This window comes from Pieris rapae, chromosome 11 (assembly GCF_905147795.1).
Source record: "Pieris rapae chromosome 11, ilPieRapa1.1, whole genome shotgun sequence".
NCBI lineage: Eukaryota > Metazoa > Arthropoda > Insecta > Lepidoptera > Pieridae > Pieris > Pieris rapae.
Genome location: NC_059519.1, coordinates 57765 through 78475, shown reverse-complemented (window position 1 = coordinate 78475; position 20711 = coordinate 57765). Strand labels below are relative to the sequence as shown.

General features: G+C 36.1%; 3 protein-coding genes across 4 annotated transcripts; 1 reads left to right on the top strand and 2 right to left on the bottom strand.

The window, feature by feature from the left end:
• Positions 1-1284: 1284 nt before the first annotated feature.
• Positions 1285-3635, top strand: LOC110991578. 2 transcript variants are annotated; one of them, XM_022256978.2, is made up of 3 exons: positions 1285-1911; positions 2080-2263; positions 3383-3635. In XM_022256978.2, the coding sequence occupies exons 1-3, from the start codon at positions 1563-1565 to the stop codon at positions 3543-3545; spliced, it is 696 nt and encodes a 231-aa protein (XP_022112670.2). In that variant the 5' UTR covers positions 1285-1562; the 3' UTR covers positions 3546-3635. The 2 variants fall into 2 exon arrangements, with proteins under 2 accessions (XP_022112670.2, XP_022112669.2); XM_022256977.2 differs by having other exon boundaries at positions 2077-2263.
• A 1472-nt stretch (positions 3636-5107) lies between these two features.
• On the bottom strand, positions 5108-7355 carry LOC110991560. Its single transcript, XM_022256940.2, has 6 exons — positions 7090-7355; positions 6734-6973; positions 6301-6403; positions 6061-6167; positions 5867-5980; positions 5108-5374 (listed from the first exon to the last, which is right to left on the bottom strand). Exons 1-6 carry the CDS (start codon positions 7171-7173, stop codon positions 5108-5110), a joined length of 915 nt encoding a protein of 304 aa, XP_022112632.2. The 5' UTR covers positions 7174-7355.
• Positions 7356-7835: 480 nt separating this feature from the next.
• Positions 7836-9472, bottom strand: LOC110991583 (heat shock 70 kDa protein 14). The gene has a single exon (XM_022256985.2). The coding sequence runs from the start codon at positions 9288-9290 to the stop codon at positions 7869-7871; it is 1422 nt and encodes a 473-aa protein (XP_022112677.1). The 5' UTR covers positions 9291-9472; the 3' UTR covers positions 7836-7868.
• Between the last annotated feature and the right edge of the window lie 11239 nt (positions 9473-20711).

The following is a 20711-nucleotide window of genomic DNA, read 5'->3' as shown; positions in this document are numbered from 1 at the left end:
GGCCCCTTTCCTTTAAATATGAATTCATCAGGCTGGAAGCTTTGCCATCAACGCCATAGTGTTGAAGCTTTCCAACTAGTATATTTGTATGAACACAGTCAAAGGCCTTTGACAGGTCGCAAAAGACTCTGACTCCATCATATTATGATTTTTCCCAGGCGTTAAATATGTCCGAAATCAACTTCACACCGGCATCGATTGTGGAGCGACCATTAGTAAAACCATAGTGTTTATTATGTAAGAGTTTATTTTTATTAAAATGTAAAGAAAGTTGGTCGAGCATTATATTATCAAAAACTTTGCTCAACGTGGGGAGCACTGAAACAGGTCTAAAGTTTGACGGATCAGATCACTACCTGCCACCTGCTACCTGGGTGATTGATGCTGCAGGATCACGCCAGGAGATCTTATTGAATTATTTGAAAATATCTTGTGAAGAGTCCTCAAGTAACAGTTCATCTTCAACATCGGCTAAAAAGAGTAGAGGAGAGCACAATTTGCCTTAAGTGCAATATGAATACTAATTAATTCATTTTTTTCCTACTGCATAAGATGTTTTCCGCGAGACACTGTAATTTCGTAATTTCTTTCATCAGGCAGTCGTAACTGTAAAGAAAATATATTCCATGAAATGTGAAATCGATTTGACTAAGTGAAACACGCTGTGGCAAGAGGCTCATAGCATTGCTACTCTTGCCACGTGGTAGTCGTTTGTTACCTTTAGTTGCGTTCTTAATGAGTTTTTAATCTACAAAGTCGATACACTAAAATATAACATGTTTAAAAAGGCCACCCTGTCGATGTTACTATATATCTAATTTTGCTAAGCCATTGGTATAAAGGCAAAACTTGAGACAGTAGGTATCACTTTGAGACAAGCGTGACCTCCTAACGCCTTACAAATTTTAATGAAAATGGTCACGTGGCCAAGCGTCATTCAATGTCAAGCCTATAGAAAAGATGACTTCGTCTCATGCCTCTGTAAAAAGGCGCCAAAACCAAAAAATTGCACAAGTCGGGTGCTTATTTTTATTTTTCAGCCGCAACTTGATCTTGTACAATTCGCTTTCTTTTTAAACAAAATGAACATTTAGATTTAGGCAGAACATATTTGAATATTTTGCGACCAAATATTTACCTAAATATCAAGATTATAAGTATTATATACAAGAATAAAATATCAAATAGGTAGATTCATAAAACTCGTGTAGTTAAAGAGTAAATGTAAGTTTGCTTACATTGAATCGCCTCGCTCAATAAAGTCTAAGCATTAATTTCATTTTAACGAAGGTGTCGAGGTGTGCGCACGCAAACCTCTCAAATACTTTAGCAACTCACTGCTAAGCAGTCGGCTTCGTAGTGCTATATACTTATGGTATTTGGTCGAGGTCTGTGAGTGGCGTGATACGAATAATAAAAAGTGTTAGCAAACAAACGATTTAGAATTACAATACTCCCCAAGTATGGATAGAACGTGTCTAGTGATGGAACAGTGCTCAGCTATTTTGCCAAGTATACAATAAATTATTTTAACGCTACCTATTGCGTGATAAATAATTAAAATGCCAGGACACGCCAACAGCCCATACTGGACCGCGGTCGATTTTGACAGTGAAGAAGACGATCGGTCTCCACCATCTACTAATAGAATGTATCTGGATCCATGGGACAGTGATGCTATAGCGAGAATTCCCGGAGACTCTCCAGATTCCGGTAGAGAGCAGTTCGACTCCATCGCTGGCGAACCGGTCAGTGCCAGCTTTTACTATGTCCCAACAAAAAATTATGACTCTTCGGAGGAGAAACCACAAAAACGCCCCTTTAATCCAGAGGAAATTTATGGCCGAAGAAGATCGAGATGTGTACTGCCAGAGGGTCACGATGTGCCGGTTTACACCCCAAGACCCGTGGGTAAGTATTCTTTACTAGGTAACCTGAGGACATTTTTACCTACGCTTTGTTTGTAATTGTGTGGATTATATCAGGGATGCTTCAAATTACGATCTCAAATTGTGTTTTTTAACCATTTTAAATTTCAAAGAGCCTACATCTAATACAATTTTTAAAATATCTTAGCAGAAAGAAGACGGTCCATGTACGTAGAAGAACCTCAATTCATACCTCACCCTTTGGTGTATGAAAGTATGTATGGTCCTCTCCCGGTGCCACCGCCTGGTTACGTAGCTCTGCGACCTCGAGTATCATTAACACTTCACCCTGATTATATACAAGCTAGTGGTCACAGGAGCAGAAGACAGTCAAGGTGAGGTTGTTCTACAACGAGATGTATTATTGTATTTCTTGATATACTACTCGCACTGTTTGAACTAGCTGCATTCTAATTATATATAATTATTTTTTTTTTTGAAGTTATATGAATTCCTATCGTATTTAAATTATATAATTCGAGTAAAGTAGCTACTTATTACTTAGTTAGTTAGCTAGTTAAATATCAATGCATTGTTTAGGTTTCTCGAACCACAATTTGAGTTCTTATACTAATGTGCTATATAAAATTTATAAAAAATACTTAGTATAATATATAAAAACATCTTCGCATCCCGTTCCCACAAAATGCGCACAAAAACATAATGCTATTCGTAGTGTAGAGCTGTTATTATAGGTCTTATTCCGCACACTAAATGACGCGCATTTACCATGCATCGTGTGAACGTGCGTGAGTTTTTGTTTACTACAAATGAAAGTTTAATCTGTGAGAAATGTTGTTAGTTTCTTATTAACTAAGAGAAACTCGTTCCTAGCATTGACCCTGGCAATGTCCAACACGCAAAGGAATAGGTTCAAAATTCTACAGATAACACAGAAGTATATACCTAGATACGATATCCGTGTATACGGTACGTTATACTAAAAATATGTAAATATTATATCCGTCGCTTACGTAAACCCAACAAGGTTTAGAAAGTCACATCATCGGCCTTACTTACATTCATAACACGATCATAATGCTCGCGATTTACAGCGAAGTCGCAACGAAGTAACTCGATGGATGGTTATCTAATCCGTGCTATCATATTGTATTGACATGCTCGAGAGATCACAACAATTGCGAGTAACTTAATATCTTCTGTAATTACCTTGTGGTATGTAGGTGAAACGCGAAATAAAGGTTGAATTTTACATGCGATGAGCAGAAATAGCTTCGCGTAGAACCGAATTAATTATTTCACAACATTACGAGTCACTTAACCTTCTGTGCGAAAATTTAAATAAAATACTACACAAATTATTTATTATATTTGACATCGTGAACGTTTTATAATATACTAAGCACATACTCGAACCTCGTTAAGCGATAGTCACACAAAAACGACTCTGTTTGTGTCATTAGCATTTGATAATAAATACTCTTTCCCCGCAGGATGGCAGACGCCTACGAGAGCTTACCACAGGATTATGAGGATTGGGCTCACCCGATGCCTCACGCGGCCCCTAACAATTTCCACCTTTCGAGGTACGGACATTTGCAGATCGATTACTCCTGCAGCTGGAACTCTCTGGACAGGCTCATTCGCAATCATTAAAACCATAATTCATTGTATATATTGTTCGTGTAACGATAACAACATTATATTGTCAATATTCCTAAGTTTACAATAAATATACCAAAGAAAGTGTAATGGCGAAGATTATTTTCCCATTAATAATGATTCAATAAAGTAATTAATTGATAATTAAATGATATCAATGGTAACTTGGTTAAAAATTAAATATTTATGTGTATTTGTCTGTGTATTAATAATAATAAATACAGGAATACGGGTTAGTTTTAGACAAATTTGATTAAAGTATATTCACCGTTTACTCAAAAGAAGAATTTTATACGGAATTGCAAATGAAAAAGTTATAATAATACATACTCTTCATCTACTATTGGTATAGATTTTGCTTTTCATTTAACCACACGGTTGTATGCGAGTGAGAGATATCTCGATTATCTGATATATCTCTGGCAGTAACATTATTAGTGGCCAAGATTACAATAATATACTTTCTCGTATACCTATCGAAATGAAATTTTTCAAATTATAGTTTAAGGCCTGGATACACTGGACAAAAGTCATCGCTCTCAGTATACGACCTACGAACTGATATTTATTTCAAGGGAAACGAACAACAGGTGGACCGTCTGCTAATAGTGAATGCTCTTTTAACTTCGTTTGAATTATTAAGAATAATATATTTATCAAATAATAAGAATAACTTAGCTAGCTTGATTATTATAATAATTGGGTAAAATATATAACTGAATTAAAATACCAGAACAACAAAATAAGCCACAAGAAGTAGATATGTGTGATAATAGATAACATTTAATATAGACACCAAATGGGTTCAGTGATGACCATAATATCATGTTAATATCTACGAGCGGTGTTCAATAAATAATGTTCAATACATTACAATACTTGCAGACCTTGGAAAGAAGCATATTATGGTAATAATAATTAAAAATTGGAGTCATCTTTTGTTTTTTGTTTAATACATTATTTAATTTTTTAGCGTGTTTAGTGGGCGAAGGTTTTCTTCACAAAGCTCGATTTATAACGATGGACAGTCCACGACTTGAAAGAAATTTAGGGCGATTCCTTCCGCCGGCAAGATCATGGGCACGGCATTCGTTTCCCGAGGAAAGCCATGGGATAGTAATGTCGATAACTTGCTTAGATGGCAAATTCGTTATTTTGTTTCACCGAGATAACGCCCCCGCGCAAACGGAGGAGGAATTGCGATGGCTGCCAATCACGAGGCTAGTTTTGAATTGATGGAACATCGTTAATCCAAACATAAAACATCTGAGATGCCGTACATTTGAAGATGATAACGCACTTGTCGCTGCGCTACTAAATTTTTCAAGAAATCAGCAAGTTACGCTTTTGGAAAAATGATATACAAGCGAGGATTCAGCGAGCCCAAGACGTCGGACGTATGTGTGATTGTGTGCACGTGCACCTGTCGATGCCACCGACCACGACATAAGTGCCGCAGGGTAAATGCACTGCGCAGTGAAAGTGAGGGGAATAATCGATTAATATGCACTTTATTCTGAACATAGCATTTATTAATCATGCCATGAAATGAACCTTTACATGTTCAAAAAGCCCTTCTCGGTGTACAGCTTCCTCTTCTTAATGATGTTGAACGGGCCCTTCTTCTCGTTCGGTTCGGACCCCTTCCCCGAATGTGTAGCCTGTGCCGTGAGGGGGCCGGGTGCATTGTACCCATACGTCGCATTCGTTTCGACGGAATAGGGCCGTTCCACTCTACTCTCGCGTTCTGGAGAGTATATGTTCTGAGCTACGAATTCCTTGAACTGGCTTTGTTTAACTTTCTCTTCTAGGATTTCTAATTTCTGTAATTTCAAAATTGACATAATATTGCAAACGGTCGGTGGTCGCCAACTTTGACATTTTCTTTTGTTAAAAAAACAACAATATTTTTTTCCTGCGTCACTATTAAGTTGTGGACTGACATTTCAACATTATCTATAGTAAACGACACTTAAATATTACTTTAGCGTTAATAAGCCTTCATAACATTAAAAATGTTAGAAATGTTTCTCAATCTAATGTTAATAGTGTGTTAATTAAAGAGTAATTTAAACTAGAGAGAGAAAGAGAGAGAGCGAAATTTCACAAAAATACAGCTAACGAGTCACGCCGCCTCATTTCAGGGCAATTAAATGGAATATGATTCTTAATTAGTGGGTAAACTGAAACGGGTTATTGTAATGAATTGCCTTCTGACAAAACTCACTTCGGACTTATTAGAGCGAATTCGGTTTACAATTCAAGTAATGCGTTGCGCAGTTTTTTACGTAATTACAGACGGAGCGAAGTCTCACCCTCTGATAAGCATGGAAATGGGCCCGAGAGGCTTCGGCCTCTTTCGTGGCTCGCTCCTGGAGCCGCACCTGGTGCTGGAACTTCTCCTCGTAATCCAGCACCACCGCATTCATCTATAACCGATTTTATTTTCGCTATAAAACAACATCTAACCAGTTGAATTAATAAACGAGAACATTTAAACGATACCGACTCTCTCTCGATGATCGTTTTGTATTTCTTCGATCCTGTTGCGCAATTCTTCGGCGACGAACGTCAGTTGAGCGATTCGCGTATCGAAATCTATTTGCACCTGTTGAGCTGGTTTAGAGGAAATATAAACACGTGGAAATTGGAACTATTGAACATTTATATATAATTTATATTTATAAATACTTTAAAAGCAAAAGAAGAATACTTTGACGTTGTTTCACTTTGAAGTCAAGTGCGTTACCTCTCCTGTCGTTATTCTGCGTCAAATCCTTCATTTCTTGGTCGTGTGCGGCTCGTAATCCTATTAACACTTCGTTGTGTTTCCTCGAAACATTGTCTATTTCCTGTAAACTTCTGAATCGTTTTAAACTAATTATACAGAATTGTTGGTAATTCGTTCGGAGGAAACTATAAAATTATCACAAATAGTCACAAACACCCAAAAACAAAAACACTCAAAAATGGACGGGATTAAAATTGTCTCAAATATCACCCCTATCACCTTCTACCGGGAACACGTCGAATTTCCAATAACGCTGTAAAAGCAGATAAGCTGCAGAAGCATATTTATAGGTACCTCAATATATTTTGTGTTATTATTTAAAAACTGTTTTAAGTATGACCTTACTAATAACGACGAATAAAAAACTTTATTATTCACTTTAAATACGAACCTTTTCCAATGTATCAATAATAGAATCTTTAGAAACTAATTCATCTTTAATCTTTTTCACATCACGTTTAAGATAAACCAAGTGTGAAACTGTCTTCTGCAAATTGGCAATCATTTCACGCGATGACATTAAGTGATATCGGTGAGATTTTTCTAACTCCCTTGCTTCCTTTAATTCTATTAGTAACCTTGTATTTACTTCTCTAAGATTTTTGCATTCCTCACCTTCGTTTATAAAGGTCTGTTGAATATTAAATTGTAAAATATTATTTTTTTGAACCAATTCAAATATCTACCCAAGTTCAGCGTAGACCACACAATTCTTCTTAGCATCTAGTAAAAATTGATACAGTTTACCTTTTTACATTTTGAAAAGTGCTCTAAAATATTCTGTAATCGTCCATCTAAAGATTTTTTTAATTCAGCATCATTTTCCTCCATTGTAAACAAATCATTCGAATTACTAAACCTTTTTCTCTATTTTCACAATTGAAGGTTTATTACCTGAAATGCTAAGTTTCCCGCCATATGATAAAAAAACTGACAGCTGTTCAAAATGTCAAACATGACGCATGAAATATGAATTTATAAACGATTATTAAAATTTAAAAAGTTCTTAATGGCTGACGCATTAACTGTGCAACAGTGCAGGCCAAGAAAGAGAAAAAAAAGTTATCCTATCAATTATCATAGTACTAGGCTCTGAAAAAGCGATTTTTAGAAAATTTACGTGTATAAGAGAAATAAAAAAAATGCCTGTATTTCTATATTATGACTAATAAAAAAATCATTGCAAATCTGCAGCCATTGCGATTACTAAAAAGCTATAGAGACTGGTAAATAAATCTGAAGTTTTAAGTAATACGCTTCGAGGCCAAGAATTACTTAAAGCGCCACCTAACCACCTACATTGTACATCGGTAGACGCATCAGCACTCTCACCTAGCGGCGTTTCGAGGCTATACTTGTAATATAATATCTAATGTCTTTAAAATATACAAAGACAAAGAGAGAAAACTAACTAGTACATGCCTTTAATTAATTTGTAACAGGGAGTATGAAGATTAATAATTCAATACAAGATTAAAAATAAATTGTCAGAAAATGTTTTAAAATGTATTTTATTAAATAATTTTTCATTCAACTTGTAACATAAAATTTGAATCATGAAGTACTGCTTTTAACTTAAAAGGTTTATTTAAATGTTCTATGTTGAATTCTTCTTTTGCAAATTCATCTTCCTCTGGCTTAGTATGCAAAGAAAAACTAATGTTTTTTAAATCTTTAGGTGGTTCTATATCACAAGTAAATTGTGTATACAGCGGTGTTCCATTTTTAAAAAGTTTAACAGTCTGATCTAAATATTTAAGGTAAATGTCTTGGCCTAAAAATTCAACTTCTGTATGAACATCAGTGAGAGATAAATTAGGAAAATCTAAAATCATTCCTGCTTGTTTAGCACATCCCACTGCAATAACCTCATCTGGGTTAATTCCAGACATTATTTCTGCATTTGGAAGCAAATTTGCAATTGCTGACTGCAACTTTGGAATTTTCATACTTCCACCACATAAAACAATTTTACTTATGGATTCACCATATGTCTCAATAAGTTTTTGAGCTGGTTCAATATAAGAAGAAATTTTTGATGATATTATATTTTCAAATCTTGCTCGAGAAACATTCTGACTCCAATCCACACCATCTAATAAAGACTCAATAAATACATGAGCAGAATTTAAGGTCGACAAGACATGCTTGCAATTGTCAGCGTGATGTAAAAGTTTAGCCATAGCTCTACGGCTTTCTTGAGGATCTAGTTTCCACCTTTGTTTAAATTCTTGTGCAATAAAATCTGCCAAGTCTTTAGTAAGCCACTGCCCACCCAGGTCACTTCTATAAATATTCTTTTCAATGCTTATAAAACCATTTGAGATTTTTATTATGGAGGCATCACAAGTTGAACCCCCAAGTCTGTAAACTAACACATTAATATCATTAATGGATTCTTCTATGTTATAGGCCAAGCAAGCCGCAGCTGGTTCACTTATTACTTGCAATACCTCAAAACCAGCAAGTTCAGCACATTTCACTAGTCTTTCACGACTTGATTGTGACCAATGCAGTGGAGCAGCTAAAACTAACTTTAAATCACCCTCATCTTTTACAGAATGGCTTGCAATTGTAAAAAGCTTAGCATAAATCTTTGTAGCTATACTGTCAGGACTTGAATATATCTTTGTTTCAGATGTTTCAAACTCATACACCAATTTTTCTTCATTTTGAATACGACATGAGGATGATTTTTCTACAAAATTAAGGTCTTCTTCGTTCCAATCACAGTTCATAAGCCTTTTGTTATGTTTTATAATAGATTTTGAAGTAGCTTGACCTGATTTCGCTGGTAAACCAACCTCCCACTCAGAACCATGTAAGGCTACTATAGCTGGAGTCACTCTATCGCCCGCATCGTTTGCCAATACCGATGATGTACCATTTGCTAAAGCACCCAACGATCCAGAGCTATTTCCCAAATGAATACCGTACGCTACGGCCATTATTATTTTATTTTAAAAAATCCGTATATGTAAATAGTGTACATATGCCAACAATAATATAACTTCGAACTGAAATTAGATTTATAACTATAAATAACGAACTACAAATCGTAACGTTAAATTCTTAGTGTAGTTCTACACTAACCTCAAATTTCCGCACTATAAGTCACCATAGATAACAAAAATACCCATGATAACATTGTACTTGTACTAAGTCACAGATAGAAAAAAGTGTGGGAAACTTCTTTCATGGTAGACGTCTAGGTTGGATTTTTTTTATTTTTATAGAACAGGGGGCAAACTGGCAGGAGGCTCACCTGAGACCTGTTAAGTGATACCGCCGCTCAAGGACACGCTCCAAGGACACAGAGGGATAGCGAGTGCGTTGCCGGCCTTCTGAGAATTGTTTTTTTTATAAAACAGGGGGCAAACGGGCAGGAGGCTCACCTGATGTTAAGTGATACCGCCGCCCATGGACATTCTGGATGCTAGAGGGCTCGCGAGTGCGTTGCCGGCCTTTCAAGAATTTGTACGCTCTTTTCTTGAAGGACCCTAAGTCGAATTGGTTCGGAAATACTTGAAAAACGCGCAGTTGTGGAACGGCGGACGTCGAGGTGGAATTTCATATTCTGCCTTCACGTGCGATGATGAAACTCAGCTGCAGGTATTAATCCGAACAACTTCATGGTAAATGTGGTAGAAGATGCAGAGCCCACATCCCTACGGAACGCCAAAGGATCAAGCCGCTCGGAGAGAGATTGGTCAAGTGGAAGGAGTTGGTACTGAGAAGAGAACAGTACATGTGGGGTAGAATTTGCGCTTTATATAGTTGCAAGTGGTGGCCCGGAGTGAAGTACCGTCTCGCCCTACTGAGCACACCAAGCTTTTTGGAGGTTAATTTAGCCTTACCCTCCAAGTGACCACGAAACTGAACGTCTTTCGATATATCAACGCCAAGTATTCCAATGTGGCTTTAAGAAGAGTTTTTTTGAAAAGAGGAGTAGCGACAAAGGGTGTTTTTTTAGCGGAAAACGCGCAAACTTGGGGTTAAATTGGACTAGGTTTAATCTGCCCCAGTCGGAGACTCCACTTAGCAGTTTCGACATCAGACATAAGTTGTTCCGGTACTCATCGACAACTTCCCGAGAAAAATCTGCCCGGCCAGTGTAAAGAGTCCCCTGTGTTGGCATCCGCATAGCAATGAATGTTACTAAGTTGCAACATAATATCATTGATATGGAGAAAAACAGGGTCGGGCACAGCCTTGTGGGAACCCACCGTTCATGGGTTTACGGTCGGAATATACTTCGTCGATGACGACCTTGATGCTCCAATCGGCCAGAAAGCTGGAGATCCAATCCCATAAATCACACACTGCCAAATCTGGCAGTGTGCTCTGACTTTGCCTTAGTGATTTCCCGTTTGAAGGACCTGGAGGCTGAGAGGACGGATTTAGTAATACGTCGCCTGAATTTGATGATACTGATAATGTAATATTGAGGGACTTGATTAAAACCTTTTTACGACAAATTTTGGCTTCTAAGTATAAAAAAAATTAATAGAACTTTGTGTATTGTATTGAAATTCGTTAAATGATACTTAAATATTTTACTTTTCTATTAATTATTATAATATTGAAAGCTGCGTGTATGTATTTCAAAACATGTGAACGAAACGCAGACTAGTAACACATCAGTTAAGGTTGACTAGTCTAGTCTGATATACGCATGTCAAATCTAGTCACTCACTGATAAACAAGAAAACTAACTAAGAGTATGTCAGAATAGTAGCGAAGCGAATGGAAAGTTCTAGTTCTGAAATTGAAAGATAGAGGAAATCTAGAAGAAATTAAGGACATGACAAAAATTGGAAAGGAAATGGATAAGACACACTAGACTTCACTTCACTTTTCAAGTCGAAATCTATTATTCCTATTTTTTAGTAATATATATTAATATAGATTTGTAGGTGACTAAATTAGCTGTTAACGTTATATCGTTGATATGTACATGAATAAATTGTTCTGAAAAGAACAGTTTATACGTTTTCGTTATGATACGAGTGTGTTCTGAAAAGAACAGTTTTATAGGTTTTCGTAAGATACGAGTGTGTTCTGAAAAGAACAGTTTTGTCAGCGTTATCGCATAGGCTACAAGGATATCGCTTCATAGATCAAGGATAGCGTTCGGATGTGTTCTCCTGAAATCACTTCGATATCCTTGTAGCCTTGCGAGCGACGTAAATAACAATACAAAATAAAAACCTACTTTTCATCAGCATTGCACCCATGCGAAGCTAGGGCGGCTCACTAGTAAAAGGCTTATTACACCACGCGATATTCAGACAGTCTTACTAAGATTCAGCCTAGTGTAATAAGAGTTAGCCAGTTAGCCTGTCTAATTAGACCGACCGAATGGGTTCGGCGGTGCTTACTGGCTTACTTGCTGAATATCGTGTAGTGTAATAAGACTTATCACGCTAAATCATTCAGTCAGCACTCAGCGCGCGGCAGTCGCAGAGCAAAGACGTTTGTACATGTTTGTTTTCTGTGGCCGCGTGCACCATGGCGTGTTCGCAAGAAAAAAAAGTACTTTGGAATGTTTTTTATTTTTTATAGATAAAGTTAGCCAACGCTCGACACACTGATACATTGGTAAAAACAAACATGAATCTTAAATTTAGAAAGAAGGTTCGGACAATCAATCTTATTATAGAATATCTTAGCTGCAAACGATGTGTCAATAAATTTAAATAAATTTTCTGCGATTCTCTACTGACAACATACTAAAGTGTGCCAGCCTGGTTCTGTTCTTGATTTGTACCGAGACATGCCATTTTTATTGCCATATTGAATGTATGGAGTATCTATTAAATTACATATAATAATATAAATTACTAATATAACATTTTAATAGTCATTCAAACTCGGCAGCTCCTACTCTAAGGTAGTTTCTTAAGTCACATGGCGACATCCGTCACCGACTACGTACGCTTTGCAAATGAGTAAAAATGAGTTAGCATGCGGTATTCAGTCTAGTGTAATAGCGAGCTTGCTAATTAGATTTTAAGACAGTCTTACTAAGTCAGTCTGAATATCGCATAGTGTAATAAGCCTCTAAGTTAATAATATGCGTAATGTATAAAGCTAAATGATTTTGAAAAGCTGTTAACTTTATAGCATTTTTAATTTAATAGATAAAACTGAGGAGTTTTATTATAATTACTTACCTATATGACCGATTATAATACCAACTGATAACCTAGACTTAGATAACACCTATATATAATAAATTATTACATACTAAGTACTTGTGTTTATATTTTAATTCAATCTAATAACCGTAACGGAAACTAACGGATAATCCGTAATAATTATACATTACGGATGTGTAATTATTTCGGATTATCCGTTAGTATCCGTATCCGTATCCGAAATATCATATCCATAACATCTCTAGTCAAGAATTGGTGGCAAATTGATAGGGTGGAAACCAAAAAATCCAAAACAAGAACCACAAATTTTGTCACACAAAAATTGCATTCTATACACCAAAGCTGTGCTGTGCTGGCAGTTATTCTTGTTGGTGAATGAAATCGATATATTGAATTGTATAAATGAAAAAGACTAAGTATGCATATACCTGAATTAGAGTGACAAAGTTTATTGACATTGAAGTCCTCACACACAATTAACCCTTTATTACACTCTACTAATTTACACAATATCTCACCAAATACAATTACAACATTACTCTAAACAGCTGATGGAGGACAATATTATAGACACAGAACAATGAATTATTGCTCCAGTTTTGCACAGTAAATTTCAATAGTTAGTTTTACTGATTATATCCTTTCTTTCTTTGCATTTATGTTTTTCATTAATAAGGATTAAGGCCACTATGAATTGCATTTTCTCTGCAGAACACACTACCAACCCTGTGGTTACAAAAAATAAACAGACACATTCTTTCAGCCAGTGCTCTGTTATGCACAAAAAGTCTATGTTTTGGCTATTCAAGAATAGTTTGATTTCTATGAGTCCAAGGGGGAGGCTCTAGCGGTTAGTTTGGACATAGCGAAAGCCTTCGATCGGGTGTGGCACAGAGCACTGCTCTCGAAGCTTCCAGCCTATGGGCTTCCCTAGAAATTATGCGATTGGATCTCCAGCTTTCTGGCCGATCGGAGCATCAAGATCGTCATCGACGGAGCATGTTCCGACCTTAAACCCGTGAACGCTGGGGTCCCACAAGGCTGTGTTTTATCCCCGACCCTGTTTCTTCTGCATATCAATGATATGTTGCAACTTAGCAACATTCACTGCTATGCGGATGACAGCACTGGGGACACTCTTTACACTGGCCGGGCAAGTATTTCTCGGGCAGATGTCGATGAGTACCGGAACAAACTTGTGTCTGAAGTAGAAACCCTACTACGTGGAGTCTCTGACTGGGGCAGACTAAACCTAGTCCAATTTAACCCCAAAAAGACACAAGTTTGCGCGTTTTCCGCTAAAAAAACTCCCTTTGTCGCTACTCCTCTTTTCGAAAACACTCTCCTTAAAGCCACAGCTAGCATTGGAATACTTGGCGTTGACATATCGAACGACGTTCAGTTTCGCGGTCACTTGGAGGGAAAGGCAAAATTAGCCTCCAAAAAGCTCGGTGTGCTCAGCAGGGCGAGACGGTACTTCACTCCGGGCCACCGCTTGCAACTATATAAAGCGCAAATTCGGCCCCACATGGAGTACTGTTCCCACCTTTGGGCGGGTGCTCCCCAGTACCAGCTTCTTCCACTTGACCGTATTCAACGAAGAGCGGTTCGAATCGTTGACGACCAAAATCTCTCCAAGCGGCTTGATCCTTTGGCGTTGCGTAGAGATGTAGGGTCTCTCTGCATCTTCTACCGCATTTACCATGGAGAGTGTTCAGAGGAGTTGTTCGGATTAATACCTGCAGCTGAGTTTCATCATCGGACGTCGAGGCAGAATACGAAATTCCACCCGTATCACCTCGACGTCCGCCGTTCCACAACTGCGCGTTTTTCCAGGCAGTTTTTGCCGCGCACCACCACTCTGTGGAACCAGCTGCCAACTGAAGTATTTCCGAACCAATTCGACTTAGGGTCCTTCAAGAAAAGAGCGTACGCAACGCACTCGCGAGCCCTCTGGCATTGAGGGTGTCCATGGGCGGCGGTATCACTTAACATCAGGTGAGCCTCCTGCCCGTTTGCCCCCTGTTCTATAAAAAAAAAAAATTTCTAGCTCTATTTTTCATTCCCTTATTACAATAATTTATTGGAAATCACTTTAACCACTTATACTAACTTCATTCTTGCAAGAGTTGCTCTGTTACCTTAGAGACAGCTATCTGTCTTTTTAAGAAAACAGGTAGGTAATAATATCTTCGCTTTGTGATAAAAAAAACATTTTCTGTTTGATATTTGTCATATTGTTCTTTCAGTTAAATCTGTTATTTTTGTTAGTTAAGTGCAGCCTAGCGCACCTTTAATCTCAACATACGTAATTCTTGACTTACTATTTGAATGGATTTTTAATTGGATAAGTTGTTTCCAACTCGAAATAGAATAGGATTGTTAAGAAATATTTATTTTCCTAATTCATTCAATTCCTATTCCATATTCGCACTGTGAATTTATGATGGGAGCATTTGCTCTAAATAAAACTTATCCGAAGAAAGTTCAACTCAAGTCAATTATTAGCTCCATCTAGTTCTTTTCGTTTATAAATTTCTTAATGTAATAATAATAAAAATAATATAATTTACCAATTGTCATTTAAAGTTTTTCCTTTTTTTTACACGTTATAGGGGTAGTTCTGGTTTATTTCTCGTTATACTCTACGCGAATATGTTAGTTTAACCAAAAGTATAATATATTGAGTTAGATTATTAAAAGAATAATAAATATATTGAGATCATGTTGAATGGCGGTCCTAAACAAAGTCAATAATCAATCGGTACTTGTAAAGATGAACCTATACCTACGTAATAACCAAGAACGTATTCTAACGAGGATAAGTAGCTAAGAACAAAAGGGATGAGGCAGAGAATAGGAAACAAAGCTCTTTGTCGGTATTCAACGAAAGTAAGATGTTCGCCGACTGCGCTTACACTTTCCGAACCCAGCTTTCCACTTTGAAGTTTTGATGTGAAACATCTATAGCCGCACGTAAAACTGATTTCTGGCGTGGCGACGCGTCGCCAGTCGCCACGCTATATGATATACAGTCTAAATTCAGTAGTATTTCACATTAAAAATATTTAATGAAAATAATGTTTATTCAACAAATAGTCATCGTTATCTGGAAAAAAAATCGTAATATTTTATTTTATCATTATGACATATTTACCTTTACATACTTTTACTAAAAAACTCAAACAATATCTTGTTAAGCTGTCCTATACTGATACAGAAAACATTCTTATTGTACAAAAATAGTATAGATATAAATTTGTTAAGTAAAATTAATTATTTAAATAACGTTTAGATGTAAAAGGAACAGACTGGCTGCCCACAACACAGGGAATCCTAGTGTGGGGGCCAGTGCACTCTACTTTATAGAAACATTAATGTATTTTGTGTCTAATAAAGTTCTTTCTTTCTTTCTTCTTTCTTTCTTTCACCTGGTTCCTATCACAGTCTGTTCTTTTCTGCATATTACTTTTACAAAATAATGTCGATGTTTCACATCTGCCAGTCGTCCCGTTACGGCTCACATTTTTTTTTATTGCTCGGTCGTTAATATTATGTTTTGTATATTTTGTTTATAGACACGGCACTATTCTAGGCTCTCAGGTTTATAATTTGCTATTATGACATAGATCTTTATGGACGTAATATTTTAAGGTTCGTACAAGTCATAAATTGACCGGTTAGTCATTTACATGTCAGTGGTTTACGATGTGTTGTTGACATATTTATAACGAATTCGAAGGAGCCCTTCAGTGAAAGAACTGAATAAAATTGCGTATTCACGGTTTCGTTGAAAGCCCAGCGAGTCTTCAGACCCTTTCGAGTGTTCGTTCGAGTTTTAATATCTTCATTTTTGGTATATTTATCTGTTCAAATAATTGTTCCAACCCGCTTCAAAAGTTATATGCAGAGATTTTAAAAATGTATGTACATACTTGTGTCGAAAACAGTTAATCGCTAAATCAAATAGCTTTGTCTAGGATTAAGAGGTTAGATCAACTAAAATAAACCAATTTTCTTTGTATTTATATTATTTGATAGAAATGAGGATTCGTCTAATAAATATAAGTATTATGTGATAATTTAAAGTTCAATTAAAAAAACATCACATTTTATGAACAATAAACATTCAATGGATAGTTCCCTTTGACTATTTTTCCGAGAGATGTTGCTGATTTGTGTTGCACTATTGTGCTAAACTCTAAAGGAAGGGAAATAGTATCTAGAAGTAGGACCCCGCGACCTCTCAACCCCTCAACCCCTGCCTCGCCCTACTTACCTTTTGACCTTAATTTTAATTAATATTTGCTAACAAGAAACAGAATTTTCCTACACATTGCTATAAGTTAACCGTTAAAGTGAAGTGTAGCAAAAAGGTGTAAAAAAACCTCGGAAACACCAGTAAGTTTCTAACTAAAACCTTAATATTGTATTTGTCGAGGTTGTATTTTAAAAATAACTACCTAACTCATAAATTTATTACTTCCGTATGTAAAATACTCGTCAAAGAGAATACACAAATTACATCGAGTCATTTGTTAAGACAGGCCATCCTAATTAATACAAAATCAGTCGATGTAATTTGAACAAACAAAAGCGAGTGGCGATAGAAAACGATGTTCTGAGGGTTTCTCCACTGCTCCGGTCCGGCAAACGTTAATTACCGTTCCGATTTAGAAACTCACGACAGTATAATACTTATGTGCTTATCCACTCCTTATCCTTATCGGAACGCGGTGTTTTATCGGTCCGAAGTGATCGACAGTGATGCCAACTTGTACAAATTTAGGGGAAAACAAGATGTCGAAGGGTTTTTTTCAGGGGGTGCATTTATTTAGGGGAATTTTGATTCTATACAATTTATGTTAAGCTTCGAAACCAAACAAAAAACTAAACCAAATATAAACTCCAAGTCTGGCTACAGCTTAAATATCGAAAAACAATAATTTAATCCAAACGAATATTGGCTAAATAATGTATTAAAAGAAAATAACGAAAACGCACAAAATTGTTGCCAAGAAACATTAAGAAAAACTGAATTCGAAGAAAGAAAAGTAAGAAATAAAAAATAAGAATCCTTTCATCTTAAAGTTATTATCATTCATATTATATATTCGGTCATTGATTTATATATTATTATATAAATGTGTAAAATGTACTTACATAAATAAACAGATATTTTTTACTACTTCAACGTATTTTTAATTCATATTTAAAATTATCTCTCAACCCAAGTGTACCACAAAAACTTTGGTTTTTGATCGACATGTAGGGGTAGTTGGTCCTAGGGAAAACATTCTGTAGGAGTTGGCAACCCTGGCACCGAGCAGTCGTTGGCGTTTAAAGTCAGGACTCATTGTGAAACGTAAAACCGTGGAATTTTAATAAAGCACTACGTTACGTCCGTTGCGACGGGGTGACTTATTTTTGATCTTATTACTGATCGATTATTGTCGGACCGGAGCAGTGGAGAAGCGCAATCCGGCCTACCGATATCTTTCTCATGACTCATTCCGGCTTCCGACGCCGGACCGGAGCAGTGGAGAAAGGCCCTGATGATATCTTATGTATGTCGCCGTCTGCCCTGAAACCGGAGCTTAGTTCGTAGGTCTCATTCTTCTCGGCCGTTATAACGCGCCGCGCCCGCGCACCCTTTTGCCTATTAGCTTTTACTTTTAGTCGTCGCGATTACTCGGTTATGTTTAAGGGGACGTTCAAATATTTCGCCAGCAGTATCGGGGGTAGGGGCCTTTATTTCTCTTGTTTGGTGTTTACTTCAACAGTAATAATTTTTTTATACACATTGTCTATGCTTGGAAACGAAATGCAAGTTTGACGATTCCGACGACAATTATTACTATTTTTTATGTAGGTACTATTATTTTTGAGAGCTTTTCTTACTTTTGCTGTCAAGAGGAAGGAGGGGGGAATAAATTGCTGTCCTTTTACTTACATAATACTTAAACGGCCCCTAAGGCTCAAAAATTCAATTCACCTGAAATACCTAAAGTTTATGATTTATAGAAAGAAAACCGTTAGTCTTATGATTTATTATTATTTAACAATAAAAATCTTAGTGCTTTACTAATTGGCTACTCTACAGTACGTAATAGATACGGGAAGTGATTTTGATTGATTTAAGAGTTGTTTAAGTGGATAGAAGGGAAGGAAGGTTGGGGGTGTAGCTCGAATGGCGACACTAATTCAATGAAAGATGCGAAGTGTGCCGCTGGTTGCTACTTTGCACAGTTACTAATTGAGTCTTACATTTCATCTGTGTACATTCACTTTAAACTCACCAAAATCAGTGTTTGAGATCTATGGCACCTGATTCTAATAATAAAAAACCGTTTGATGTAATTGTCAAAAACTCAACAAACAACTACTCTTTTGGGGCTTATACTTTGGCCAACTTGGGTTTTTGTATTTATCGATTACTAAGATTATCTGCTTTTTCAAATGGCTTAAAATATATAAAACTTGAAGTCAGACGGTTAAATTATTTAGTAAAGTTCTAAATTGAACTTTATAAAGAACTCTCGGTTATGTTTCGTCCTCCTTAGAGAGCCACTGAAACTTATGACCAAAATCAGCAAAAGTCGTTTTAATGGAATTATATCAACTTTGGGACTAAATTTTTGTATTTTTCACAATAAAGTTTTATTATTATTTATTTTAAGATCTAGATAAAGGTAATTTAATGACCGACTTTTTATAAAGTATTTGACTAGTAGATTATAAGAATGGCATTCTCAAAGGGCTCGTTAAGGAATTCAGATCGTGATATTGGGAAACTTGGTGTTGAACTTACAATTTGAAAAATATGTCAATATTACTTTCTTCGGGTAGTCTGAGGATATAAATACTTTTTCCCTATCAACCTGTTACTTCATCGATAAAATTTCTTAACGATGTAAAATTAGATTTTTATATAATTGGTTTATTATATAATATTTCACCGATCTTATTTTAGTAAGCCAATTAACGGTTTATAGTGAATAATCAATCTTTGTTCTAAGTCGCAAAATCGCAAATGTTTTAATTGTATACCTCTTGGTATATTGAATGGAACTTATCTTTCTTATATGTACTTGAAAGAATGATTAACTATCAATCAGCTCTCACCGCCTCTAAAACCACGAAAAGTATATGTTTTATTATGTTGTGGTTATACGTAAATTTTGTAAGTTTCTTTTATTTATTAAGAAGTCACTATTATCTTGCTAACTTCTATTATTTTCCTGTACCATTTGTTGAGCATCATGAAACCCCTAGGAAAGCTAACCAAATTCTAGGTTTCATCTTACGAATCACTTCGTCGCGAAGTCTATTCAAGATACACACAGGGATATTCATACAGAATTTCTAAAATCCTTAAATCCTTATCCATTAATAGTCCTTTTAACAGATTCGGATTCATTTGGGTTTACAATAAAAATGAGATCGGTGGACATATTCAGCAACTCAATAGAGACCTTTCGACGAGTCGTTTTTGCTAATGTTATGCTAAATTGTTCATTATTACTATTTTATTTTGCTTTGTTACATTCTTACCTAATTGCAGTTGTATACTTCTACTACTTTTGCATTTTATATATGGTAAATTTGCGGATGCTTGACGAATCCATGTTACTTCTCCGATACAAAAAGGTCAAATTGGTTAGCCCACACGTGGATTGAATTTAACACATAATATTATATTCAGCATAAGCACTTAATTGTAACTTAAACATGTGTGGTGTTTGATAATATAATTTAAAAAAAGCCTTTTATGCGGTAAGCAGTACTAGGTAGGTAAATATAACTTTTTCGAATAATTAATTCCGTTCTGAATCTAATATTTGCGAAGAATGAAATGAGACGAAAGTGCAGGGGTTTTATTGTCAACTTTGCGGACCAGAGAAATGGTTTCAGTTCAATAATATATCTAAATTGATCGTTTTATTTCATATAATCTACGGCTTATAATTATCATCCCGCCTGGGACGGGGACCGAACCCTTGTCCATTACATATGCGTCGATAAATATATTAATACACTTTCAGCCGTTATTAGCACGCGAATCGTTTCAGACGTATGTATATTAAATTGGGCATATAATATGTTTCCAAGTTAATTGAGTGATAAGAGCAACCTGTCGTGTCTAAGTACAGTTATATATTACTGTCAAGAAAAACACAAGTAGTAAAGTCAACAAGTAAAAAAACG